The following is a 27,634-nucleotide window of genomic DNA, read 5'->3' as shown; positions in this document are numbered from 1 at the left end:
TTATGAAGACCCTTCATTGACCCATTACAAGGATACACCTTCGCAAAAGAAGAAATCACCATTTAGGGTTACCGAAGATGGAATCCTCAAGTATTGAGGAAGGTTATGCGTCCCCGATGTTGCGGGGCTACGTCAGGAAATCGTGGCGGAAGCTCATTGCTCCCGCTATTCTATCCATCCAGGGTCAACAAAGATGTACCGCGACATCAAAGAGATTTATTGGTGGGATGGAATGAAGAAGGATATCGCGGAGTTCGTGGCCTAGTGTTCTAATTGTCAACAGGTGAAGACTGAACATCAGAAGCCCGGCAAATTACTACAGGCTATGGAGATCCCGACATGGAAGTGGGAAGAAGTTAATATGGATTTCATCTCAGGCTTACCCCGATCTCAGCGTAAGTTTAATTCTATATGGGTAATTGTTGATGGGCTGACAAAATCAGCAAATTTTCTACCTGTCAGGACTACGTACACCGCCAAGGATTATGCGAATATTTATATTAAGGAGATAGTCCGACTTCATGGTGTTCCTGTATCTATTATCTCTGATAGGGGTACGTAGTTTGTGGCTAATTTTTGGAGATCTTTTCAGGAGGATTTGGGGACTCTTGTGAATCTTAGCACAACATTTCACCCCTAGACAAATAGACAGGCTGAGCGTACCATTTAGACCCTCAAAGATATATTGAGGGCAAGTGTGCTAGATTTTGGGGGAAATTAGGATGATCACTTGCCTCTTGTTGAGTTTGCATACAATAATAGCTACCACTCCAGTATTCAGATGGCCCTATATGAAGCTTTGTATGGGTGAAAGTGCAGATCACCAATTGGATGGTTTGATATGGGAGAGACAAAATTAGTAGGGCCGGACTTAATCCAGCAAGCGGTGGATAAAGTTAAGCTTATTCGAGATTGACTGTTGACAACCCAAAGCCGACAGAAGTCTTACGCGGATAATCCTTGACGAGACTTGGAGTTCCAAGTTAATGATTGGGTATTCCTAAAAGGTGTCTCCGATGAAAGGCGTTGTGAGATTTGGTAAAAAGGGTAAGCTTAGCCCCCGATATATTAGGCCTTATAGGATTATTCGTAAAGTGGGCAAGGTAGCTTATGAGTTGGATCTACCTTCCAACTTAGAGTCCGTACACCCAGTCTTCCATGTATCCATGCTCCGTAAATGTGTTGGAGACCCTTCGAGATTTGTGCCCATCGATAATGTTCAAGTTAGTGAGCAACAGTCATATAAAGAGGTTCCCATTGCAATCCTACATAGACAAGTTCGGAAGCTAAGAACTAAAGATGTAGCCTCAGTGAAAGTTCTTTGGAGAAGCAATAATAAGGAAGGAATGACTTGGGAGGCTGAGAAAGATATAAAGTCCAGGTACCCCCATTTGGTCCCACCCCCAGAAGAAGTTCAAACAGAGACGCCATTGTCTTTGGGTGCGTAACACTTCCCTTCTTATAGTTTCTTGGTCGTGTGGGCCATTGTTGTCATTGTTGTTGCAGCCCTTGAGGCACTGTATATTTTGGGTTATTGTGACAGGATGGTAGTGGTCCAATTACAGGGGAAACTCTAGAAAAATTTTCATAGAATTCCTAAGAAGTTTAACATTCGGGGACGAATGTTTCTAAGGGGAGAGGAATGTTACACCTCGTAGTTTGGTACGTTAAGATTCATCAGGTATTAGCTGAGTAATCGTGGATACTAGAGTACCTTCTAGGATATATGATATTATATACGCCTACCTTAAGATTATGAGAGTTTAAGTTCATATAATAAGCTAGGAAAGCTTTGGAGGGAAAGTGAATCAAGAAAATTAAGTTTGGTGGATTTTGGAGAAAACATGAGTGTAATTTTGGCCCTACTCGAGGAAGGAATATCTTTTAATATATGAGGAGTTTTGAGGCAAAACAAAAGCCTAAAGTGGAGTTCATGAAGTCTAGTTTCCAATGCAACAAAGCGTGCATCGATCCGACATCGGAGTCAAACGTTATGAGCCTTTTAAGATGGGCTGTCAGAGCAGGGAATTAACCCTGCGCGAACGCCCCAGAAGGTGGCGCAAACGCGCATAGGAGGACCCAGCAACTCAACGTGAATGCTCTAGGAGGCAGCGTGATCGCGCTGAGCAATTTTTAAGTTGGTCCAGGCAGATTCTGGAATTCTATATAAGGGGGGCTTACACCCTTTCTTCATCAAAACACCCCAAAAAATTCCCCAATATTACAAAACTTCCCATAACTTCCAAACCTCAAATTTTAACGCGAATTAAGTATAACCTCCGGATTCAGGTTCCAACAGCGTATAGTTGTGATTATAATATCGTATTGCAGTAAATCTTGGCTGAAATTAAAGGTGAATATTGAAGGTATCGCGGTTCTAGAGGAAGTAAGGTATGAATCTTTCTTTATTGGTATTGATTTAGGTTTAATTGTGGAGATAAAGTTATTAAATAGTCGTATAACGAATTTGTTGATTGAAAAATTGAATAAACATCGTGTGGGATGTTTTATGAAATATTTTGGTATTGAGGATGATGTTATTGGTGTTGTTGTTGTTGTTATGTTGGTTGTTGAAATTATGATTTTGGGCTAGGGATATAAATAGGGGAGATGCTGCCCGAATTTTGACAGATTCTAAAGGAGTTTGGTGTAAAGACTTGACATAGGCGTATGACGATAAGTCTAACGGTAGTATAATTTCTCTTGAATGTAGATTTACAAGTTCAGGAGAATAAGCGTTAATTCGTAGGAGATCAATCAGGTATGTTAAGGTTGTTCCTTCTTTTCTTGGCATGATCCCATATGTGGTAATAGCGTGATGAACCTTATGACTAGAGCTTGTCATATTGTTGTCTAGTTTCCGAGTATTATGTTGTTCTTTCTGAGGGGTCAAATCCCTTCCTTATGTCCTTGAGTTATAGAGAGACAGAAGAGGCGTGTTACAGTATCAGTGTTTTTCAGTACACGCATGATATACTGCATGATATATATGTTTTTCTTTAGCCTGTCCACTTGGTCAGTGAGACATTTTACATTACTTGGCCTATGAGCCACAGAGTTATACCTGGCCTATGAGCCACAGAGTTATTACCTGGCCTATGAGCCACGGAGTTATTACCTGACCTACGGGTCATGGAGTTGATTATATCTGACCTATTAGTCATGGAGTTATCTATGCCTGACCTTCGAGTCACGGATTTATATCTATGGAGTTGTGTCATCTTGTCTCATATGAAAGGTGGCCTAGATAGAGCACTTCCAGATGTTTTATTGAGATATCTAGAGTATAGCTTATTACTTTATTTCAGTCGTTACCTTGCCTTACATATTTGGTACATTATTCGTACTAACGTCCCTTTGTCTGGGGGCGCTGCATTCATGCCTACAGGTGCTGATCGACAGGTGGATAGACCATCCGAGTAGGCGTAATCATATATCAGCTGATCGGTTAGCTCTTTTTCTATTCGGAGTTGCCAGGTCCTTTGGAGTCTTTCCTTTTGATTCCAGATTGTATGGTACAGTCACACATCTCCCTAGAGGCTTGTAGACGAGTCTTGTATATAGTATGTTTGTATGATAGCCTTGTCGGCTTGTATATGTCTGTTGTATGCTGTTGGTTTTGTACGATTCAAGCAGCCCCCCTAGTTTGCTCAGTTTTATATATATTTTGGGTGTGCGCCCAGTTCAGATGAGACAGTCGGCATTTTGATATAGCTCCAGATCAGACATTATCAGTTTAATTTGGGGGTCACTCCCCAGAGTTTCAAGTTTAAAGTGATTCGCTCGGGCCTAGCATGGCTTCTGGTGCTGGTCACTCCACTCTAGAATTGGGGCTTGTCAAGAAGGAGGAGGAGAAGAAGAAGAAGAAGAAGAAGAAGAAGAAGAAGAAGAAGAAGAAGAAGAAGAAGAAGAAGAAGAAAGGGAAGGAAGGGAAGGAGAAGAAAGAGGAGGAGAAAAGGAGAAGAAGGAGGAGAAGGAGGGCAAGGAGAAAGGGAAGGAGCAGGAGAAGGGGAAGGACGAAGATGATGATGATGATGAAGAAGATGAAGACGAAAAAGAGGGAGGAGGAGAGGAAGAAGAGGGAGGAGGAGGAGAAGATGAAGAAGAGAGAGGTGAAGGAGGAGAGGAGAGAAGAATGGGAGGGAGAGGAGAAGGAGAAGGAGCAGGAGGAGAAGGAAAATGAGCAGGAGAAAGAGAAGCAGAAGAATAAGGAGAAGGAGAAAGAGAAGAAGTAGGAGAAGCAAGAAAAGCACGAACAGAAGGAGCAAAAGGAGGAGAATGAGCAGAAGGATTAGAAGGAGAAAGAGGAGGAGGAAGAGTAGAAGAAGAAAGAGAAGGAGCAGAAAAAGAAGAAGAAGAAGAAGGAGGAGGAAGAAGAGAAGAAGAAGGAGTAGCAGCAGGAGGAGGAGGGGAGAAAGAGAAGAAGAAGAAAACAAGTGAGTCTTAATAACATAAGCGAGAATACCGAGGTCTTGTCAAAGCCACTTTAATCATTGAATCATTGTTTAGTGCTAGTCAGCGACGGTTACAGTTTTGGCTCAAATGTTGCTACCACTGTTACACCCTGTATCTTCGAAGAAACACTATCAAATTTGAAACATAAGTATGTTGAGCTTAGTAAAATCACTTTGGAATATAAGGAGCAAGCATTATTAAGTAAGTATATTTAATGAGTGAAGAATGTATACAAGGTATACCAGAAGCTTTTATAAGAAAATGAGTGGAAGAAATAGAGTAGTACGACTTTGGAGAAAGGATGGGTAAAATTTTGTGTGAAACTGTTGGTCCAACTTGAGGGACAAATATCTATGAACATATGAAGTGTTTTGAAGTGAAACAAAAGCCTAAAATTAAGTTCATCGAGTCTAGTTTCCAACGCAACAAATCGCTCATCGATAGGACATTGGAGTAAAGAATTATGAACGTTACAAGTTCGGCTGACAGAGCAGAAACGCGTGCTACGATAACCGACTTGCTACAGTATGCTACAGTGACCCCGACCCGAATTTGACACCCTATATAAAGGGTAAAACCCCTTTTTTCACCATATTTTTCCCAATAAAACTCAGAAAATAGATGAGGGTGTGAGGATATCAAAAATTAAGTGCTTTTTCAAGTGGCAGAATATCAGTTTAGGTTCGGATAGCGCGTAGTTGTGACTGTGATATCGTTTTGTGGTGGATTTGGTTTGGATTCTAGGCGAACACGGAATAATATTATCGTGTTAGCAAGATAGAGGTATGAATCTTTTATTATTAGTATTAATTTTGGTTTATTTACGGAAATAGAATTTGTGAAATAGCCGTATAACATTTTTGTTGGCAGAAGAACAGGATAAATATTATATAGGAGGTTTTATGGAGTATTTGGTATTGAGAATAACATGGTTGATGTCGGTCTTCTTGTTGTTGTTGTTTTATTTACTGAATTATAATTTTGGGCTAGGCATATAAACAGGGGAGATGCTGCCCCAATTTTGGCAGAATTTAAAAGGGATTAATTTAAGGGCTTAAGGTAAGTGTATGATAACGGTCCTAATAGTAGTATGAATTTTCTTAAATATAGATTAACGAGTGAAAAGACAAGCGTGCAGTAATTAGACTAAGGCGGCCAGAAAGGTATGTAAAGCTATCCCCTCTTCCTTCTTTGGCATGAATTACATAAAGTGAACAAACGACGAACACATGTGACTCCAATGAACTCTAGTTCTCAGTAGAACTTGACATGATAGTTGTATTTGGTCCCCCAAGTATTAGTTAATCCTATCTATTCTCTCGAATTCCAAATGATGATTCATTTTGTACATGATTGTGCATTCACAAAAGAATCTTCATATAGGATTATGAGTTACTAATGAAAGGCTTGGCATTCATATACATCTTCATGGCATCATCTCACTGAGTCCCTTACTAAAGGACCGGGTACAGTATATATTTATATTTCACCAAGTCCCTTACTAAAGGGCCGGGTACGGTATATATTTATATTCCACCGAGTCCCTTACTAAAGTGCCGAGTACGGTATATATTTACATGTCACCGAATCCCTTACTAAAGGGCCGGGTACGGTATATATTTACATTTCACCGGGTCCCTTACTAAAGGGCCGGGTACGGTATATATTTATATTTCACCGAGTCCCTTATTAAAGGGCCGGGTACGGTATATATTTACATTTCACCGAGTCTCTTACTAAAGGGTCGGGTACGATATATATGTATATATATGTTTTCATTCACCAAGTCTCTTACTAAAGGGCCGGGTACGGTATATATGTATGTATATGATTTCACTCACCGAGTTCCTTACAAAAGGGTCGAGTTTGGTCTATATGTATGTATATGATTTCACTCACCGAGTCCCATAATGGGCCGGGTACGGTATACAAAGTATATGTATGCATTACTCACAACATAAGATACAAATGCATGGGTATCCCTTGATTATCATACTTATCTCTAGTCATCTTTTCACTCATTCGTGATCTTCATTACTGTACTTCATGCTTTACGTATTCAGTACATTTTTCGTACTGACCCCCTTTCTTTGGGGGCTGCGTTTCATGCCCGCGGTGCGGACACTCGGTTTGGTGATCCTCCGGCCTAGACTTCGCTCACCGTCGGAGAGCTCCATTGTTCCAGAGCTTGAGTCATTTTGGTACAGATCCTTTTGATATAGCCTTGTGCATACTCAGGGGTATGGCGGGGCCCTGTCCCGTCATATTTCACGGTTATACCCTTAGAGGTCTGTAGACATGTGTGGGTTGTATATATGTTTTGGTCAACCATATCGACGTAGTTCGTTTTGGATATTCCCGTATATAGTGGTAGCCTTGTCGGCTTGCGTATTTTGTTCTGTCTTGGTTAGCTGTGACTCCTCAAGAGACAGGTTCATTCTGATATATGACATTATGAGTCTACAACATGCTTTTACAGATTTTCATATTGTCCTTAGTTTCATTGTGATGATAACTAGCAGGTTCGTGTACGAGTGTCCAGCTCGGGCACTATTCATGACCCATCGGTTTGGGTCGTGACAACCACCATGTAGTGTTTGGTCGACGATGGTTACATTAGCCAGACACCTCCATTTGTGAGTAAATGATTTTTGTATTTATTATACGTAAGCTAAAACGAGTGGAAATATTAGAATTTGTTTTTGGTAAATCATTCACTTTTCCCCTTTAGTCAATTTACGTATTTTTAAAGGAAACGTGGACTGCGTGACATCACAGAATAAATGGTATGTAAATGAGTTGTCTCTACTATGTAATCAGTTAACTCGAATCAAACTACATTAACATATTGTAGATTTACTTTTTTACTTTTTCTATTGAAAAAAAATATTTTTTCCTAATAGTAGCAATATTATTTTACAATATTGCATGCTATCTAATTCTGTATTCATGTGCAGCGCACGTGCCAAGAAATTAATTTCCAAAAAAATAAGAAAAATGGAGTATATCATTGCAAAATGATATAAATTTTCGATGAATATTTCTTCAGAAATATTTTCAACAAGCCAACTTCTCATGCATATCATTGAAAGTTTTTTTCCATTAATGGTAACGTATAACTCGTAGTATTTCATCATGTTAATATGAATGATATAAATATCTATATATATATATATATATATATATATATATATATATATATATATATATATATATATATATATATATATATATGAGGAGGGGAGGGAAGGAGAAGGAGAAGGAGAAGCAAAAGGAGAAGAAAAAAGAGCCATGTTACAAAAGTGTCCAAATTCAGCGATGTTCAAAACAATCCGTAAGCACAACAGCAGAAGAAAAAAATTTGGGAGTAGCAACTTTTTAAAAGTGCAGCAAGTCAGCAATTGAAGCAAATTAAGGAGGAATGTTGAAAATTTCCTTCAGTTATGGAAGTAGTTTTCTTTTTCGGATAATAAGTTGCTTAGGTTTAGGATTGATCTTTTTTTAATATTAATTTTCTATTAGATAGATTAGTTTATTGAGATATTTAATTTCTTTTGAATTTTAAATTATGCAGATTAATTATTGTAAGCTGGCTATTTAAAGTTCTTCTATGCTTAGTAAAAATATTGAGAGACATTTTCAATCAATACTTTAACCTCTTTGCTGCATCATCTTTTGAAAAACCAACAAGTGCTAATCTTTTTGTCTTGCTCCATGGAGATTTTGTTTGCCGGTACGGTAGATTTAGTGAGAGGTGGGGATTTATGCTGGGGGTAAGCTTTTCCTGTGATTTGGTCAGCGACGGTTACAATTTTGGCTCAAATATTGCTACCACCATGTAGCGGTTGGTCGACGACGCTTACATTAGCCAGATACCTCCATTTGTGAGTAAATGATTTTAGTATTTATTATACGTAAGCTAAAATGAGTGGAAATATTAGAATTTGTTTTTGGTAAATCCTTCACTTTTCCCCTTTGGTCAATTTAGATATTTTTAAAGGAAACGTGAATTGCGTGACATCACAGAATAAATGGTAGGTAAATGAGTTGTCTCTACTATGTAATCAGTTAACTCGAATTAAACTACATCAACATATTGTAGGTGTACTTTTTTACTTTTTCTATTGAAAGAAATAATTTTTCCTAATAATAATAATACTATTTTACAATATTGCAAGTTACATTATTGTGCATTCACGTGCAGCGCACGTGCCAAGAATTTTTTTTTTTAAAAAAAAAAAGAAAAGAAAAATGGAGTATATCGTTGCGAAATGATATAAATTTTCGACGAATATTTCGTCAGAAATATTTTCAACAAGTCAATTTCTCACGAATATCATCGAAATGATTTTTCTCCATTAATGGTAACAGATAACCCTTAGTATTTCATCATGTTAATATGAATGATATAAATATCTTCTTCAAATTGTACAAATTGTGTTAAAAAAAAAAAAAAAGGAAAAAAGTTATTAATGATATATTATACCCCAAAGAAGAAAGGAGGAGGAGGAGAAGGGGATGGAGAAGGAGAAGCAGAAGAAGAAGAAAGAAGAGTCATGTTACAAAAGTGTGCAAATTCAGAGATGTTCGAAACAATCCTTAAGCACAACTGCGGAAGCAAAAATTGGGGAGTAGCAACTTTTTAGAAGTGCAGCAAGTCAGCAAGTGAAGCAAAGGAAGAGCGTTGAAAATTGCTTTCAGTTATGGTAGTAATTTTCTTTTTAGCATAATAAGTTCCTTAGGTTTAGGATGGATCTTTTTTGAATATTAATTTTCTATTAGATAGATTAGTTTGTTGAGATATTTTAGTTCTTTTGAATTTTAAATTATGTAGGTTAATTATTGAAAGCTGGCTATTTAAAGTCCTCCTATGCTTAGTAAAAATATTGAGAGACATTTTCAATTAATACTTTAACCTCTTTGTTGCACCATTTTTTGAAAAACCAACAAGTGCTAATCTTTTTGTCCTGCTCCGTGGAGATCTTGTTTTCCTGCACCATAGAGTTAGTGCAAGGTGGGGATTCGGGTTGGGGGTAAGCTTTTTCCTGTGATTTGGTCGGCGACGGTTGTAATTTTGGCTCAAATGTTGCTACCACCATGTAGCGTTTGGTCCATGACGGTTACATTAGCCAGATACCTCCATTTGTGAGTAAACGATTTTTGTATTTATTATACGTAACATAAAATGAGTGAAAAACTTAGAATTTGTTTTTGGTGAATCCTTCGCTTTTCCCCTTTAGTTAATTTTAGGTATTTTTAAAGAAAACGTGGACTGCGTTACATCACAGAATAAATGGTATGTAAATGAGTTGTCCCTTCTATGTATATATAGTTAACTCGAATTAAACTACATTAACATATTGTAAATGTAGTCTTTACTTTTTCTATTGAATGTTTTTTCCCTAATAATATTAATATTATTTTGCAATATTGCATGCTACATAATTCTGCATTCACGTGCAGTGCACATGTCAAGAAATTAATTTCCAAAAAAAACAAGAAAAATGGAGTATATCACTGCTTAAAAATATAAATTTTCGATGGATATTCCGTCAGAAATATTTTCAACAAGCCAATTTCTCACGAATATCATTGAAATTTTCTTTTTTCCAGTGATGGTGACTGATAACTCTTAGTATTCATCATGTTCATATGAATGATATAAATATCTTCTTTTAAATTATAAAAATTGTAAAAAAAAAAAAAAGGGAAAAAAGTTATTATCGATATATATACACCTTAAAGAAGAAGAAGACAGAGAGGAGGAGAAGGGGAAGGAGAAGGAGAAGGAGAAGAAGAAGGAGAAGGAGACGAAAAAAGAGCCATGTTACAAATGTACGACCCAAAGTAAAACAAAAGAAGAAAGAAGTAATGCGGAATAACATATAATTCAATTTTAAGTCTTAAAGATTTTATAATCATAAAATATGAAACGAGTGCAATCCCCCAAGACTGGTGTCACTAGTACAAGAACGAACTAAAATAGTATATAAGTCTGGAAATGCATCCCAAAATACATAAACTGTTTAAGAATAAAAGAGACAGAAGAATAAGGATAGATGAGAATCCGGTGCCACAGGATCTGCTAGTATTTCAAAATTTTACCTCTAATTGTCTTTTAACTATTCTGAGTGTTGCTCTGTTCTCTTTTACTTGTCTATGAATTTCTTCTTCTTCTTCTTCTTCTTCTTCTTCTTCTTTTTTTTTTTTTTTTTTTTTTTGATAATTAAAGGCTTGTATTAATCACCAATGGGAAATTACAAAACTCAGCCAAGCTATATCATAGCCAGCTGTTGCTATATGATTATCTCTTAATACTCCCTAGCAGCTATCACAAACACAAGCTTGTTAGTAAGGATCAAAATAAACAGTTTTGCAAAATACTCCTACATTTAACAGAAGCTCGCACATTACAAACACATGCTATCTCTTTTGCAATGCTTTCCACAGCCTTCTCCTCTTGCTCAAATACATGCTGATTTCGTTCAGTCCAAACGGCATGTGTCCATTCTGTATATATCATTTTCAGGACCTGAGCGCGAGCTGATTTCCCCTGTCTGTTTCAGAATCCAGTGTGGCCTCTGTGGCCAGGAGTGTGCAGGCCGCGTGACCCATTTCAACCACTGCATAAGCCTTGCCCATAGACTCTTGCCAAAGACACAATCAACAAATAAATGCTCCTTTGTTTCATGATGTGTCTGGCACAAGGTACAAATTGAATCCACCATCATTCCCCAACTAATAAGCCTCTCAGCAGTATTCAAGTGTCCATGAAGTTGAACCCTTAATGTAAAAATTGCCTTTGGTCTTGCATCATTGCTACATATCAAATGTTTCCATGTCATCTTTGGGTAGACACCAAGCATGTTGATGTAGATATGCCTCATGTTGTTGTTTCCAGCAGCAAATGCTTGTGCTTGATTCAGATTCCCTCTTGCTTCAATCACTTTCCTCACCATCCAACTAGCTTGTTGGGGAATAGGAATAGTAGCCGAGCTCTGCCCTTTGATATAATATGAGTGTATCCACCTCACCCACAATCTGTCTTGTTTATGTTCTAACTCCCAGCAAACTTTGGTAATTGCAGCTCTATTCCACGTCTTCAAGTTGGTGATATGTAATCCACCTGCTGATTTTGGCAAACACATTTTTTCCCAAGACACCAGGGCTCTTTTAGTGATCGTGTTTGTCGCCGACCATATATAACTTCGACAGTAAGCCTCTATTGTTTTAATTACCTTTGCGGGCAATAGAAAGAGTTGGGACCAATATGCTTGTATGCCAAATAGGAGAGACTTTACAAGTTGAATCCTCCTGGCATATGAATTTCAGACTCTCCTTAAGAAGATATTAATTAGGTGTTTATTTTACTAAATTACATATGCATATTTATTATGGTTTGAAATTCTAAATTTGTCTACTAATACTTCAATAAATTTGAGAAATGTATTGAAAAATAAATAAGGATAGAATTGGAAATAAATAACTAATTATCTTTGAATTTGCTAAAGCGGACAAGTAAAACGAAAAATTTATTTTTAGTATACTGGATAAGTAAAAGGGACTGGAGGTGTATAATATTAAGGCAGGCATGCTATTTTAGGTTAACTTACCCTGATGCTGTAAATAAAAAATTTCTTTGTTGGTGTTTATAAGTTCCTATTCGAAATGACTATAATAGGCTTGTTGGCGAACATTTGCAGGATTTATTGAACATGTTCCTCGAGGATATTTACAAGCCAATTCCAAATGCTTACAACTTAGTTTTGGAGTTGGTTACACAAGAACCAATACTCATGTTTGGTCTTCTTTTTTCTTTATATATGAGGTGTATAGGTTCTTAAAGAAAGCTATAGGACAATGTATAGCAGGGTTTTGGCTTTCTCTTCTATTCTTACAAGAGAAGATAGACAGAGTAATATATGTATGTATTTAGATAAGAGACATGCTATTTTAAGTTCTCCTTGAACTTGTGCCTATTATTATGATGAAATATTGGGAGAAAACATGAATGAACAACGTATTATTAGTACTGTACTGATCTAGGGGTGGCAAACGGGTAGGTCGAGTCGGATATGGGTCGGGTCGAAAATGGGTTGACAAAAACGGACGCCATCCGACCCGCTCATATTTAACACTTAAAAAATGGGTTACTGGTTCTGAGCAATATGGATATCCATATTATCCATATTATCCATATTATCCAAAGCTACTTCAAAGATGTTGGCTTCATGTAGCCAATATGGAGAAGATTAATTTACCATTTTGTCCACAAATCCAATCCCTAGTACATAGTTGCACCTCAACATTTGTGGAAGAATAGAACTTCGAACCTTTTCAATGACACGACCTCAAAAAAAATCTTTTTTGGAAAATATCCACCCAACCCCACCCCCCCCCCCCCCCACCACCCACTCCCCAACCAAATCCCAGCCCCACCCAACGATCACCCTCGAACGCACTTCATCTTCACCTACCCACCCCAACTCCATCTTATCCCACACCACCGCTCAACCCCAACCCCACACCCACCCCTCCCAAAGCGTCTATTTCATATATGACTACTTTGTACTTTGAAGACAACCCCAAAAAGTGACTATGTTTGTAAACTAGCCATTTTTTATAAAGTGACAAAAAATGGCTATTTTTGTAAATTGACCATTTTTATAAAGTGACACAAAAATGGTTATTTTTGCAAAAATTTATTTCTTGGAAAACAACCGAAAATGCAAATTTAGAAAAATAAGCAACTTTTTTGTCATTTTTCAAAAAATGGCCACTTTACAAAAGTAGCCATTTTTGTGTCACTTTAAAAAAATGGCTACTTTACAAAATTGACCACTATCTTGGAGATGGCACATTTCAAAAATGGTTATTTTAATACTTTCACAAAGAAGCTATTTTAAAATGGCTACTTTGCAAAGCAGCTTAGTTTTTAAAGTAACTACTTTCACAAAATGACTATTCATGAAAATTGACTACTTTCAAAAAGTGACTATTTTTAAAAAGTGTCTACTTTCACAAAGTGGCTATTTTCTAAAAGTGACTATTTTCTTAAGTGAATACTTTTTGCAAAACGATATTTTTGAAAAGTAGCTACTTTTCGCAAGTAATATTTTGAAAAAGCGGCTACTTTTGTAATGTGATTACTTTTAAAGTTGCTATTTTTTTGAAAGTTACTACTTTCACAAAATGTCTAGTTTTGCAAAGTTGAGAGAGTAGGGGTGGTGGTAGGGAGGTGAGAGGTAAGGGTTGGGGGGTAGGTGGTGATAGGGGGTAGTGGGGTGGGCCGGGTGGTTATAGGGGTGGGAAGGGAGGTAGCGGGGGTGGTGGGGGTAGGAGGGGGTGGTTAAGGAACTCGTTTTAGAGAAAATATTTTCCAAAACATTTTGGCACAACCAAACACTGAAAATTGGAAAACATTTCCTTCATACCAAACACACTCTATATGTTGTGAGTTTTATCCATTTTACCCATTAATTTACCCATATTTTAAGTGGATAATATGGATTGACTCATATTGGACCCATATTAAATGGATAGGGTATCCAACCCATTTAAAATGGGTTGGATCGGGCGGATAACCATATTTTTAACCCATTTTGCCACCTCTATACTGATCTGGCATTTGGTTCGATGTGATTGTCTTGAAGATCTGTTTGGATGTGCATCTGTGTTTGCTGTCCAGGTAGTACAGTAACTTATTCAAAGTGTTAATTTCTGTAACAATATATAATAAGTGAGATTAGTAACTCCAAAATAACTAAGACAGAATATCAGCCACAAGTTAGGTGATTTCATAGTGTAATTTATTTTTACATTGTCGGTGTATATAAATTAAATCCATTCTGAAAACTATGGGTGGTGTTTCCTCGCTTGTGAACCAACGGAAGGTCTGTAAGCATAGGTGTTAACCAAAATTAATTCAAATAGAAACAGATAAGATGCAGAATGTCAATGTACATTTAAGAAAACAGTGAAGACCTGATTCTAGCCCACCACGTAAACTACATGACGAACTGAAGCCTCTTGCTAGTTGATTATGTCTACCAGTAACGGAGACTGCGCATCTGCAAGAACACTTCCAGAATCCTCCGAGGACAGAAAAGTGGCAAGCGAAAAGTAATGAGCAAAGTTGAGATGAATTTTCGCATGAAAATTATATATAATCTCTGTTTTGTTAGTTTCTATATGGAAGTTCAATATTAATGTGTACTTTTTCAGTAGTATATAAAGAATAAGTCCTCAAGGACCCAGTATCGAATCACATATAGTAGAAACCTAGCACAAATGGCGGCCGTGCCAAGAACAACAAGAATCCGAACCCACAAGTGGGATATAAATGCCTTAAGGACTATTGCATCCCACAACCAAAACCAGAAAACGGAGAGAGAAAATCCCAGCCCAGCACCCACGGCTACTTGACTGGCCGTGTGAAGTTGTTGAGAAACCCGTAGCCATGACTGCACAAACACAAGGACAGAGCAAATCAATTTATGGCTACAACAGTTAAAATTAAACAAAAAAGGTTTTGTGTAGACAATCCGTTGAAAGCAAGTACAAGCTGACTTGCTGCCCCCGCAAGCATATGAAAGTAATTTGACAAAAATCAACTAAATGAAGGTCCAGTTAAACACTTACAAAGTAGGAACCAATAGCAAAGACGAGTGCGCTAATGACTGCAGTGGTTCCGTTTAACCCAAAATATTCTACCACTGTGTCAAACAAAAAGAAAAGATGTATTAGAGGTTGGGCATGGAGAGTTTTTAATGCAATAGCTGCACACAGAAACTCAAGAAACAAGAAAAAGGAAAGTTGAAGAGTTATACAAGGCACACACTGCATGTGTCCTTTCTAGTAATCTTATTCATCAAATGAAAAACTACATTGTTCTAAAATATGTCTCAGGCAACATCAATTCAATCTGAATATATGCCAGTCAGGACAAGGCCATTTTACTTCTTGCAATTTTAGATCTTCTTACGTAAAATGCATATTGACAGAGCAGACTTTTAAGGATGAAGACTATCTAAATAAATTATGCTTTCTCCATCTGAGCAATTAGCTAAGAAAATTACTTGAGACGATACAGAACGTTACTGTATAAAAGATTGATTGTGCATGAGAGGATGGCATTCCAGGGTCCGATCTTATTGTAGAAACAGGTCGCTCTTGGTTTAGTATTCTCTTCAATACAGTCGAGAGTCCAGCATTCAAAACAGAACCAGAAGCTGCCCAAAGTGCTTCTCCATCATGCCTCCAAAGGATGATTACACCAAAAACTGCAGCCACCAGCCACTTACTCTGCATTTTTAGGTAATTAAGAAATCAGATATCTTTACAAGATTTTTTTCCAATGCCAAAATTTTAAGCAGAAACTTGAGAGATGGATATAACCAGTTACATTCTTGCAGAGAAATTAGATTAAATTGTGTGATGTCAAAAAGTATGATGATTTGCGAGGAAATGTATCCTTAATTTATAGTGTGATGTCAAAAAGTATGATGATTTCAAACAACAGTTAATTTGGAAGTCTCCGGATAAGTTGCATAACATCGTTAAAGAAAAGCTCAGATCTTTATGGAAGTTATTCTTTCATTAAACAAAATTAGAGGGTAAGAGAATATAGATAGCACCCAAGGTGACCTGAAAATTACCAGATTACATTAGCAGAAAAAAAAAATGTGTGAGATTTTAGGACCAAAAGCCAACCTAACACCAAAACTGGTAAACCAGTTGCAGTATAATTCCGAGGATGAAGGGAGATGCTAATAAAGATTCATGATATCCTGTTATTGACAACAATCTATACATTCCAAAAATGTCGATTTCACTTGTTACGAATTAGGGGCTAGTAATAAAATGAAAAACAGTATGATTGCAAATGCAGGACTATCAGGGTCATTTGAAAGGTCTTACAAAATTATAGACCCCAGCAACACTAAGTTAATATGCTTGAGTTTAAAAGGTCTTTTTGTATTGAAGAACTCCAGGATGGTAAAGCAGAAAACAAAGCAAATATGCTTCATATCACCTTTCTGTATATGTGCAGCATGTGCCCATTATAGCCTCAACTCTTAGCACTAATGTAGCTTACTACTCCCTCGGTTCCTTTTTACTTGTCCCTCATACTAAAATAAAAATAAAAAATTCCTTTTTACTTGTCCATTTTAGCAAAGAGAGATTTGCTATTGTCTTCCATTGTTAACCTAACCTTATCATTAAGTAACTATGCTCCCTCTGGTTCATAATAAATGCTCACTTAGCCTTTTTGTTTTGGTCCAAAATAAGTGTCCGCTTCCATAATCAAGAAGGAATTAATTATAATGAAACTTCCAAGTTCCTCACCAGATCCCAATGTGTCAAGTTAATAATATGCAAATTTTAATTAAGGATAGTTTAGTCAAAATACTTATTCTTGTCTAGGCATGTAGTATTATCTTAAGGGGTGTCCAGTACTAGCAATTTCAGCTTGAAGTTTGGTGATAAGCAGAAAAGGAGGAATAGTTGGCAATTTACTACTTTGTAGCCTAGGGTTAGAAACATTAAAACTTGTGTAACACTTCAATTCTTTTTTAGGTGTAATCAACAGTATTCTTTAGCAAATTAGCCTTATATCAGAAACACTTAATTCATTACTCCCTCCATTTCAATTTGTCTGTCTGATTTTAATTTAGCACGGAATACTTAGCATGGAGTTTAAAAAAATAGACTTTTGAATCTTGCGGTTGTTATCTAAATATACATATAATATTTAGAAAGTTGAAATTAAATATTTGTCAAAAAAGAAAGATTGCATTCTTTTTTAAACGGATTAAAAAGAAAAGTAAGACAAACATGTTGAAAGGGAGTGAATATTTATGAGCTTCCTTCAAAGAATGGTAAAGAGTAAACGAACCAAGCTATTGAGAGTGGCGTTGAGTCCATCAGAATTAGAATTTGAGGACCCATCAATGAATTCTTCTTCTTCAAAACTGAGACCCACTGCCTTATCGCGTGCATTGGCTCGACTTCTGGTCACAGTTAATGGAGATAATGGGTATATTGTATTCCGAGAAAAGGAACCCAATTTCTGATGGAAAACCAATTTGGAATTGGAATATTGTCGAAATCCAAGAAAGGGGGAAATAATAAGGGCAGTTGCTGTAGACATTTTGAGAACTTTCTCTAGTTGAAAGCAAAGCCCCGAAGGCAGAAATGTAACAGGACAAGTCTTCAACTTCGGAGTCCGCGACTTAAGTAGTACAAAAAATAAAAAGTTGAACCAAACTAATGCAAAAAAAAATAAATTCCATTAGTAGTATTCACGCACGAAATTCGTGCGTGAAAGGACCAAACTGCAAAACTGGCAGTTTGGCCTTTCACGCACAAAATTTGTGCGTGAATGAGGCCTACTTATTTTGTCAGATTTTGTCTCTTCTTTGCTATCTTTCCTTGCAGCATCTTCAACCATTCCCTTCATTTTCTTCTTCTTATTAATTACTTTTCCTCCTTTCTTTTTTTATTTTTTTTTTATTTTTATGGTGAACAAATAAATGGGTCCTTTTTTAAATTGAGAATCGAAGAATATTGAGAACATATAGATTTTTTGACGATGCACCTTTTATTCTTTTTTAATTTTTCTTTTTTTTTCCCCGTTATTATTCCGCTAGTGATCTTGATCTATCTAATACTGTTTGATTTATCTTTCTCTCGTTTCCTTGTGTATAGTTCATTTTGGGGTCCTAACCAAAATGACTCGACAAGAAAAAAATCAAGTGAACCAAAATATCCAAACAAAAAAAAAGTTCTTGAGACGGACAGACCGTTAATCGCTTTTAGCGCGATATTTTACTACGCTAAAGAATTTTTTTTTTTTTTTGTATAGCGCGATTTTCTTTCGCTATAGCTAGCACTGAAGAAAAAAAATTTGGTAAACTTTTTTTTTTTTTTTGAAAAAACTTAGTGTTTTTTCCATACTTTGACCAACGATTAGTCGTGTGTCAAGATTCCGAAACGTTAATATTTTATATAGAACCTGATATTTTTTTCTGCGTACAATAATGTAGGCCCAATATATCAAGGATACATAGACGTTCGGATAGTCATTTTTAGGGGTTGAAAAGGTGCCGAAGTAAGTTTTGTAAGAAAAACTTAGTGTTTTTTTCATACTTTGACCAACGATTAGTCGTGTATCAAGACTCAAACGTCAATATTTTATATAGAACCGATATTTTTACGCGTACAATAATGTAGGCCAAATACATCAAGGATACATAGACGTTCGGACGGACGGTCATTTTTAGGGGTTGAAAAGGTACCGAAGTAAGTTTTGTTTGAAAAAACTTAGTGTTTTTCCATACTTTGACCAACGATTAGTCGTGTGTCAAGACTCCGAAACGTCAATATTTTATATAGAACTTGATATTTTTTTCTGCGTATAATAATGTAGGCCCAATACATCAAGGATACATAGACGTTCGGATAGTCATTTTAGGGGTTGAAAAGGTGCCCGAAGTAAGTTTTGTTTGAAAAAACTTAGTGTTTTTTTCCATACTTTGACCAACGATTAGTCGTGTGTCAAGACTCCGAAACGTCAATATTTTATATAGAACCTGATATTTTTTTAACGTATAATAATGTGGCCCAATACATCAAGGATACAGACGTTCGGATAGTCATTTTAGGGGTTGAAAAGGTGCAGTAAGTTTTGTTTAAGGTTTAAGTGTTTTATTTTTTAAGGCTTTGATTTAAGCGTGTTATTTTTTAATCAAGACATAACTTTATTTGAATATAAATCTAATTCTAAAAAATATAAGGTGAAAAACTAGTTGTAAAGTGGTCAAACTTTAGATGGTCATAACTTTGCGCTTGGTCAAAGTATGGAAAAAACACTAAGTTTTTTCAAACAAAACTTACTTCGGGCACCTTTTTCAACCCTAAAATGACTAACCGAACGTCTATGTATCCTTGATGTATGGGCCTACATTATTGTATTTAAAAAATATCGTGCCCTATAAAAATATTGACGTTTGAGTCTTGACACACGACTAATCGTTGATCCAAATATGAAAAAAACATTAAGTTTTTCTTGCAAAACTTACTTCGGCACAAAGATGAAAAAACACTAAGTTTTTTCTTACAAAACTTACTTCGGCACCTTTTCAACCCTAAAATGACTATCCGAACGTCTATGTATCCTTGATATATCGGGCCTACATTATGTATGCAAAAAAATATCAGTGTTCTATATAAAATATTAACGTTTTAGCCCCGACACACGACTAAATCGTTAGTCAAAGTATGGAAAAAACACTAAGTTTTTCAAAAAAAAAAAAAAAGTTTACCAATTTTTTTTTCTTGATCTGCTAGCTATCAACATATGTAAAATCTCGCGCTATACAAAAAAAAAAAAATTCTTTAGCGTAGTAAAATCTGCGCTTAAAGTGCCACTGTATCTCCGTCTAGAGTATTTTTTTTTTGTTTGATATTTTTGTTCCTTGATTTTTCCGAGTCATTTTGGTTAGGACCCCAAAATGAACTATACCATGAAAAACGTAGAAAGATAAATCAAGCGATATTAGATAGATCAAGATCCTAGCGTAATAATAACAGGAAAACAAAAAAAGAAAAATTAAAAAGAATAAAAGGTGCGTCAAAAATCTATACGTGTTCTCAATATTCTTTGATTCTCAACTTAAAAAAGGACCCATTTATTTGTTCACCATAAAAAAAAAAAAAAAAAAAAAAAGAAAGGAGGAAAAGTAATTAATAAGAAGAAGAAAATGAAGGAATGTTGAAGATGCAAGGAAAGATAGATAAAGAAGGAGCACAAAGTCTGACAAAATGTAAGTACTCATTCACGCACAAATTTTATGCGTGAAAGGCCAAACTATTAATTTTTAGATTTGATCACGCACGAATTTCGTCGTGAATCTGTCTTAATGGAATTTTTTTTTTTTTCGTTAGTTTGGTTGCCCAACTTTTTATTTTTGTCTTCTTAAAATTACGCGGACTCTCAACTTCGTGAAGAGCACACAAGGTTTTGAGAATTTAAGGTTTGATTGAAGAAATTAAGAACTACTCCCTTTGTCTCAATTTATGTTACGCCATACAATTTTCTTTTTATTCTTTCTGAAAAAAAGATATATTTTTTTATTCGGTAATAATTTAATTTCAAACTTTATTTTTTATGCTTAATGAATGATTTATAACCACATAAATATTTTTAACTTATTTTAAATCATAAAATTTAAAAGTCATCCTGATTTCTTAAATTTCATACCGAATAAAACTATATCACATAAATTGTAATATAGAGATTACCTAACAACAAGTGGCAATCGTTAGTTCCTCAAAAATATGGGATGTTACTTTTGTTGGATGTGGTGGTGGTACGATTTTAGATTTCGCGCTCAGCATTTCGTGAACAAATATTGATGAAAGTAGCAGGTTCGCCGGGAAAAATTTGCCTATGCTTAAAATTTACAACAAATTGAGAAGTTTAATTAGGAGTAAAAAATTATACATATCTTATTGAAAAACTCTCTCCATGTCAATTATGTAATGGTGTTTTATTGAGTACGATTTAAAAATAATTAAAGAATGACTTTTAAAATTTATGATCTAAAATAAGTTATACATATTTGTACGATTATAAATTATCTCGTTAAAAATAAAATAAAGAAATTTAAAGTTAGTTAAACTAATTAATGTGTCATTTTTTTTAAAATTGATTAAAAAAAAAAAAGAATGTTGCACAAATTAAAACAGTGAAAGCATGTCTTATATTCTTGCTCATAAATTTGGTATAGGCATTTGGTATTAAAAGAACATCAATTATGCACCCATCAACTCATTATGGGATTCAGACTTTTTTTCCTTGACAGTAGAACTGTAGAAACCCAATTCTATTATCGTCCAATATCATCTTTTATCTTTAATGGTATCATGTCTAAGAGTAGGAATCGATACTAGAAACAACTCATTGGAATATCTCATTAATTTGGTAATTGGCGTGCAAGTTAATTTGTTCAGTGATCAATTATGAAAACAAAAATTAATTTTCCTCACTGTCGAAATATGGCCCACTCTAGATTTTTCTTTCTTTTTATTTTAATATTTCAGGCTGTGTTAATACATGTCCGGCTCAATCTAGTTCTTTCTTTTATGACGCTGACTAGTGGCATTTCTTGAGCCAATCCCCAACCCAAAAAGATTAAAAGAGAATATGAAAAAATAACAGGAAAAAATGGTTATGCCAACTTTGCTGAGCCAATTACCCCAATAACCGGGTGATTTACAAGAATGGCCTCAGAGGTAAATGATCTTAAACTTTTAACCCCACTTGCTCCTTTGCCAAACTGTTGACTTTTGACCTTGAAGGTTTGCCCGATAGAAGGGATCAAAAGTTTAAGACCACCCATTTCCAAAGTTATTGGGTGTAATTGCCTGCCAATAATTACTTCTAGAATTGTCATCGAACACTTCCAAAATCCTTCAAATTTAGTGTGTACTTCCTCACTATATATAAATAATCAGCTTTGCACAAGAACCCAGTATCGAACTACATATAGGAGGAAGCTAATACAAATGGCAGCAGTGCCAAGAAGGATACTAAGCTGAACCCACAAGTGGGACATAAATGCTTTCAGGACTATTGCATTCCACAACCAAAACCAGAAAACGGAAAAAGAGAATCCAACAGCAGCACCCACGGCTACCTGACTGGTTGTGTGAAGTTTTTGTGAAACCCGTAGCCATGACTGCACAAACAGAAGGAAAGAGCACATCAATTTTTGGTTACAACAGTTATAACTAAACTGAGGTCTTGTGCAGAAAACCAGTTGAAAGAAAGTAGAAGCCAAACTGTTGTTTTGCATATGGAAATGTGTGATCATCTCATTTAAAAGGCAAGCGATTAGAGAGAGCACACTTTATTTATTTAATTATATTATTAACACCCCCTCACGTGCGTGCTTGATTCTATTTTCATTGTCAAGCACATGGAAGTCTGTTTGAAAGCTTAAGCAAGTATGTGATCATCTCATCTAAAAACTTAAGATGTTAGAGATATCATACTTTTATTTACTTAATTATATTCTTAATACGGCAAGCATATGAAAGTAATCTGCCAAAAAACAAATAAATAAAGGTTCGGCTGTCCACTTACAAAGTAGGAGCCAATTGCAAAGATAAGTGCGCTAATGACAGCAGTGATTCCATTTAAGCCAAAATATTCGACCACTGTGTCAAACAAAAAGAAAAAGATGGTATTAGACGTTGCTATGAAGAGTTTTTAATGACATAGCCACACATGAAAATTCATTCAACAAGCAAGAAAAGGAAAATTGAAATGTCAAACAAGGCGCAACGCCCTGCCCTTTCTAGTTATCTTATTCATAAAAAATAAAAAAAACATATGGTTCTCAAATTTAGTACTACAAAAACTTTAAGAATGTACATAGATTGATAACAGATGCAGTAGAATTTGAACACCACTTTGTTGTAGCTTAACTCTTTGGTCTTAGGTACTGGTAAGTGTTGCAAGAAAAATATCGAATTTACATGAGATTATTTCTAGAGATCCCATGATGGTTGAACAGTTCTCAGCTACATCTAACCATGCCCTAAAACCTTGGTGTAACAATCTATAAAAAGTGCATGGGTGTCTCTCTAGAAGCCAATCACATCCCTATTATATATCCCCATGATCAGAGGAGGGAAGTTGTACAAATCATTTAATTGATTGCCTTTAAAGCCTTGTAGGAAATTCTAATAGAGAATAAGCAATAGTCTGGCGAAAAAAACTCGCTTTGGTATTAGAGAAACTAATACTGGTATTAGCTTTGGTATTATTTAATCCCTTGTTTGATAGTGTTTTCAACTTATACACCCTATTCCGTACTACTTTTATAAATAGTAAACCATGACACTGACAGTACCAGTACTATTCCTATTCTAATACACCTTATTCAGTACTATTTAGAAATTATGCAATACACGTTACTTAATACAACAAACCAAACAGTTGATAAAAAATAATGCCAACATAACTAATCTCAGCATTATTAATACACCATATTCAGTACTATTCTTATACACCCTACCAAATGACCCCTAAAGATAGAGAGCATAAGTATAACAAGATAACGACAAATTTACAACAAAAAAAAGGACAAGCTAACGAAAAAAATTCTCATGAACCTATTTTGTAAAATGCATAAGGATGAAGAATTATATAAACCAAGTATATTTTCTTCATCTGATAGGCTAAGAATATTACTTGAGACAATACAGAACATCACTGTATAGAAGATTGACTGTGCATGAGAAGATGGCATTCCAGGGTCTGATCTCATAGTAGAAAAAGGTCGCTCTTGGTTTAGTATTCTCTTCAACACATTTGAGAGCCCGACATTCAGAACAGAACCAGAAGCTGCCCAAAGCGCTTCTCCATCATGCCTCCAAAGGACGATTACACCAAAAACTGCAGCCACCAGCCACTTACTCTGCATTTTGAGATAAATTAAGAACTTAGAAATCTTTACAGGATTTTTCTCCAACGCCAAAATTTTAAGCAGAAACTTGAGAGATGGATATGACTAGCACAGAAATTAGATGAAGTAATGACCGCTCTTTTCTATCTCGCATCTATAGTATTTTGTATTTTTGCCCTGGTGGATTTCTTCCTCTGTTAATAAATGCAAAAAGAGTTTCAAAATTATCAGGTCAAGCAAGCAGGTCTGCTGCACCAATCTGACCTTTGTGAGGAAATGTATCCTTAATTTATAGTGTGACGCCAAAAACATGATGATTCAAATGATAGAGTTAAATCAAAGTCTCTGGATGAGGTTTTTTATTTTTTGAGAAGTAAGTCATTGGATAAGTTACATAACATCATCAAAGAAAAGATCAGATCTTTATGGAAGGTATACTTTCATCAAACACTAGAGTTTCAGAAATATAGATAGCACCGTCGGAAGAAAAATTAGCATCCGGGATGACTTGAATATTACCAGCTTAACAGTAGCACAAAAAGATATGAGAGCTTCTAATAGATATATTCAAATATTGCCAAGTTCACTTATTCTGAAACATAATACCTAGCTCGTCTGACAATCTTGTAACAAAATGAAAAAGTATATGGCTGCAAATGCAGGAAGTTATCAGGTAATTTCAAAAGGGCTTCTAAAATTATAGAAGTCCAGGACCAGGATGGTACAGGATAAAACTATACAGGATAAAACTAAGTTAATATGCTTAAGTTTAAAAGGTCGTTCTGAATTATAGAAGTCCGGGATGGTAAAGCAAAATACAGTAACAATTCTTTGTAATACCTTTCTCATGCCCACTATAGTCTCGAATGTTGGCATAGGTAGCCTTAGGGGTGGCAAGATTAAGCCATGAAAACATGATCCGCCCAACCAGCTCAAGTTTGGGCGTTTCAATGACCCACCCATTTATTAGCTCAACCATTTCAGCCCATCTAAAATTGGGCTGATATGTAGCCCAAATTGGCTCATAGAAACCTTGTCAAAAGATTTCCAAAAGGACATTTTTTTCTATTTGATATGTTATATATAACCATAATAAAATAGTAAAAGAAAATCTTAAGTGTTACAAAAGATCAAACAAAGAAATTAAATCTTAGTAAGAATTTGGCGGGTTGGGTTATGATTCACTTTTTAGTTCATTTTAGCCCAACCCAGTTCTACCTAAGTAACTTTTGGGCAGGGCAATTAACTCACCTTATTTTATCCCCTGCCCAATTGACACCCCTAGTAGCCTCAAAAGTTGACTCACTACTTTGTAGCCCAGGGAAACATTAAACCTCTACACAAGACTTCAACTCTTTTCTGTAAGACATCAGGCGAATGTGCGTATAATCAACTCTATCCTATGAAAAATTAACTGTCTTAGAAACATTCAATTCATACAATTATGAGCTCCAAAGTTAAATGAAAATTAACCACGAACCAGGCTATTGAGAGTGGCGTTGAGTCCACCAGAAGCAGAATTTGAGAACCCATCAATGAGAGCTTCTTGTTCAAGACTTCCTACCTCACCAACACCCTCATCACCGACAGTGACTTGACATCTGACTGAATCTGCCATAGTGGCAGATGGGTATCTTCTATTTCGGAATAAAGGCTTGAATTGCAGGTGGAAATTCAATCTTGAAATAGAAAATGATTTGGGTTTTGGAAAGTGAAGAAAGGGGGCAATAACAAGGGCAGTTGTGGTAGACATTTTGAGAATTTTTAGTTGAAAACAAAGCCCCACAGGCAGAAAGCACAGAGGTTTTGAGACTTGACATTTTCTAACATGTTACAAACAAAGCTAATATAGTATAAGATCAAAAACAAAAAAAGGTGCAAGCAATCATCTGGAAAAAGTCTTCCATAGAATGAGCCAAAGATTAGGGGCACTTTTGCCCCAATTTTCTGTTGGTCTTTAAATTTTTGTCCCTCATAACGAATTGTAACTTTTTCGCAGTAATTAAATTTATAATTTCACATTATAATATCTCACAAGTTATGTTCTTAAAAAATTTATGCCTCATTGAAAGATAAATTGGCTTAAATTTGATTGTTGAAGGACAAAAATTAAAGACCTAGCCATTTGAAGGACATTTCGTGCAATTTCTTCAATGGCCATCGGACATATTACTTGGCACAAAATGGTCAAACTCCCCCTTTATTGCCTGCCATAGCCACTTTCTTTTATTGTAAACATATTGTCCAATATGATCATTTCTTCCTTCCTTTGACTGGTGAAAAAATTCAGGCAAGACCTAGAAAGATGACGCTGAAGTCATTGGTCGAAGTTCATTTAGAAAACTTGAGACTCCGCTTGGCGATTGCAAGAGCTTGGACAATCGGAATGATTTCTTTAATGTTTTACAAAGGTGTTAGACGATAAATTCTTATCCGCATTCAATATTCACATCAAATTAATAGATGTATTTAATTTGTACATTCGCATTTTCACTTAATTATAATTAATTAATATAAGTTATTATTACCTCATCACATCATTATATTATATAGTATATAATAATTAGTGTAAACACCCGGTACAAGTATAAATTTTTAACATGTTATATAGTTCCTGTTGAATGGAACAACCCAAGTCTGCTATGCTAGCATCATTTGAATCACCAAAAGATGTGGTGCAACGGATGGTCAGCTCTCTTCCTTAACTGCAGGATGTCGCATTCGAGCCCTGGGTATGGAAAAATCCTTGGTAGGGAGCGCTTCCCCCGAATGGTGCCCTATGCGGCGTGAATCCGGATATATTCGGGCTCTAATGTAGGTATCAGACACCGAATGGAAAAAAAAAAAAAAAAGCATCATGTGAGAACTCAGTGTCAGATATTACAATTATACTATCATATAACATAAAATTGAAAATAAGATATATATAATTTTATGTTTTGATAATAAACTTTAGCTTCCGGTCTAAGAGGATGTTTGGATTGACTTTTTCAAAGTAGCTTATACACTAAAAGATAAAAGTTATAAGTTGAGAATACCAAACTTTTGGCTTATTTTTGTACTTTTTGGCGTAAAGTAAGTGCTTATAAGCACTTATTATCTTTTCCAAATATCACAAAAAATAGAAAAGAACTTAAAAGCCAATAAACACTTAAAATAAGTCAATCCAAACACCCTTTTGACAATTTTATTTTATGTGGAACAGTGCAAGCTTAGCTAGTATATTTTTTGGCGGACCAATGAAATTTAGGAATTTTCATGTTGCGCGAAACATAGGTGTACAATTGATGTATATTTTTGTTACAAAACTTAGTAGGCGTTTGGACATGCGGTTTGAAACCAGCGTTTGGACATGCATTTCCTCTCATGGTTTCAAACCCCAAATCATCCAAAAAGGCATGATTTGGGGTTTTAAGCCATGGTTTCAAAAAATTTAAATATAAAACTTGACCCATAAGTTTATATTTTATAAAAAAAGACCTATAAGTTGGTAAATATTTTTAACAATTACTCCCACCAATCATTTACCAACCTCATTAACTTTCACCAACTTTTATTTATGTCTACCAGGTGGGAGGACTATATTAAAGAGTAGTTACGTTACTATTCATGTTAAATTTTCGTTTTTATTGAACTAAAGTTTGATCAATTGATGTTGTATTTTTTAGAAAGGTCTTCTAGTAGCGTATTAATTTTGTTAT

At 35.5% G+C, this 27,634-nt stretch overlaps 3 protein-coding genes across 3 annotated transcripts; all 3 read right to left on the bottom strand.

Moving 5' to 3' along the window:
• Window positions 1-10,940: 10,940 nt before the first annotated feature.
• LOC132047528 (uncharacterized) lies at window positions 10,941-11,603 on the bottom strand. The gene has a single exon (XM_059438560.1). It carries the CDS (start codon window positions 11,601-11,603, stop codon window positions 10,941-10,943), a length of 663 nt encoding a protein of 220 aa, XP_059294543.1.
• Window positions 11,604-14,600: 2,997 nt separating this feature from the next.
• Window positions 14,601-20,569, bottom strand: LOC132035179 (lipid phosphate phosphatase epsilon 2, chloroplastic-like). Its single transcript, XM_059425472.1, has 5 exons — window positions 20,451-20,569; window positions 17,354-17,668; window positions 15,534-15,759; window positions 15,097-15,170; window positions 14,601-14,918 (listed from the first exon to the last, which is right to left on the bottom strand). Exons 2-5 carry the CDS (start codon window positions 17,606-17,608, stop codon window positions 14,676-14,678), a joined length of 798 nt encoding a protein of 265 aa, XP_059281455.1. The 5' UTR covers window positions 17,609-17,668; window positions 20,451-20,569; the 3' UTR covers window positions 14,601-14,675.
• A 1,360-nt stretch (window positions 20,570-21,929) lies between these two features.
• On the bottom strand, window positions 21,930-25,829 carry LOC132035169 (lipid phosphate phosphatase epsilon 1, chloroplastic-like). The gene is made up of 4 exons (XM_059425463.1): window positions 25,414-25,829; window positions 23,720-23,945; window positions 22,607-22,680; window positions 21,930-22,199 (listed from the first exon to the last, which is right to left on the bottom strand). Exons 1-4 carry the CDS (start codon window positions 25,684-25,686, stop codon window positions 21,972-21,974), a joined length of 801 nt encoding a protein of 266 aa, XP_059281446.1. The 5' UTR covers window positions 25,687-25,829; the 3' UTR covers window positions 21,930-21,971.
• Between the last annotated feature and the right edge of the window lie 1,805 nt (window positions 25,830-27,634).

This window comes from Lycium ferocissimum, chromosome 2 (genome assembly GCF_029784015.1).
Source record: "Lycium ferocissimum isolate CSIRO_LF1 chromosome 2, AGI_CSIRO_Lferr_CH_V1, whole genome shotgun sequence".
Lineage (NCBI taxonomy): Eukaryota > Viridiplantae > Streptophyta > Magnoliopsida > Solanales > Solanaceae > Lycium > Lycium ferocissimum.
This window is presented reverse-complemented; position numbering and strand designations above follow the sequence as displayed.

Bases quoted from the DNA above. Each gene is read 5' to 3' on its own strand.
- LOC132047528 (XM_059438560.1), bottom strand. From the start codon at position 11,603: ATGTGTTTGCCAAAATCAGCAGGTGGATTACATATCACCAACTTGAAG.
- LOC132035179 (XM_059425472.1), bottom strand. From the start codon at position 17,608: ATGTCTACAGCAACTGCCCTTATTATTTCCCCCTTTCTTGGATTTCGA. The intron at 15,760-17,353 runs GTTCGTTTACTC...CTAAAAATGCAG, and splicing joins ACGCCACTCTCAATAGCTTG to AGTAAGTGGCTGGTGGCTGC. The intron at 14,919-15,096 runs GTAAGTGTTTAA...GTGTTTGTGCAG, and splicing joins TTGCTATTGGTTCCTACTTT to TCATGGCTACGGGTTTCTCA.
- LOC132035169 (XM_059425463.1), bottom strand. From the start codon at position 25,686: ATGTCTACCACAACTGCCCTTGTTATTGCCCCCTTTCTTCACTTTCCA. The intron at 23,946-25,413 runs GTTCGTGGTTAA...CTCAAAATGCAG, and splicing joins ACGCCACTCTCAATAGCCTG to AGTAAGTGGCTGGTGGCTGC. The intron at 22,200-22,606 runs GTAAGTGGACAG...CTGTTTGTGCAG, and splicing joins TTGCAATTGGCTCCTACTTT to TCATGGCTACGGGTTTCACA.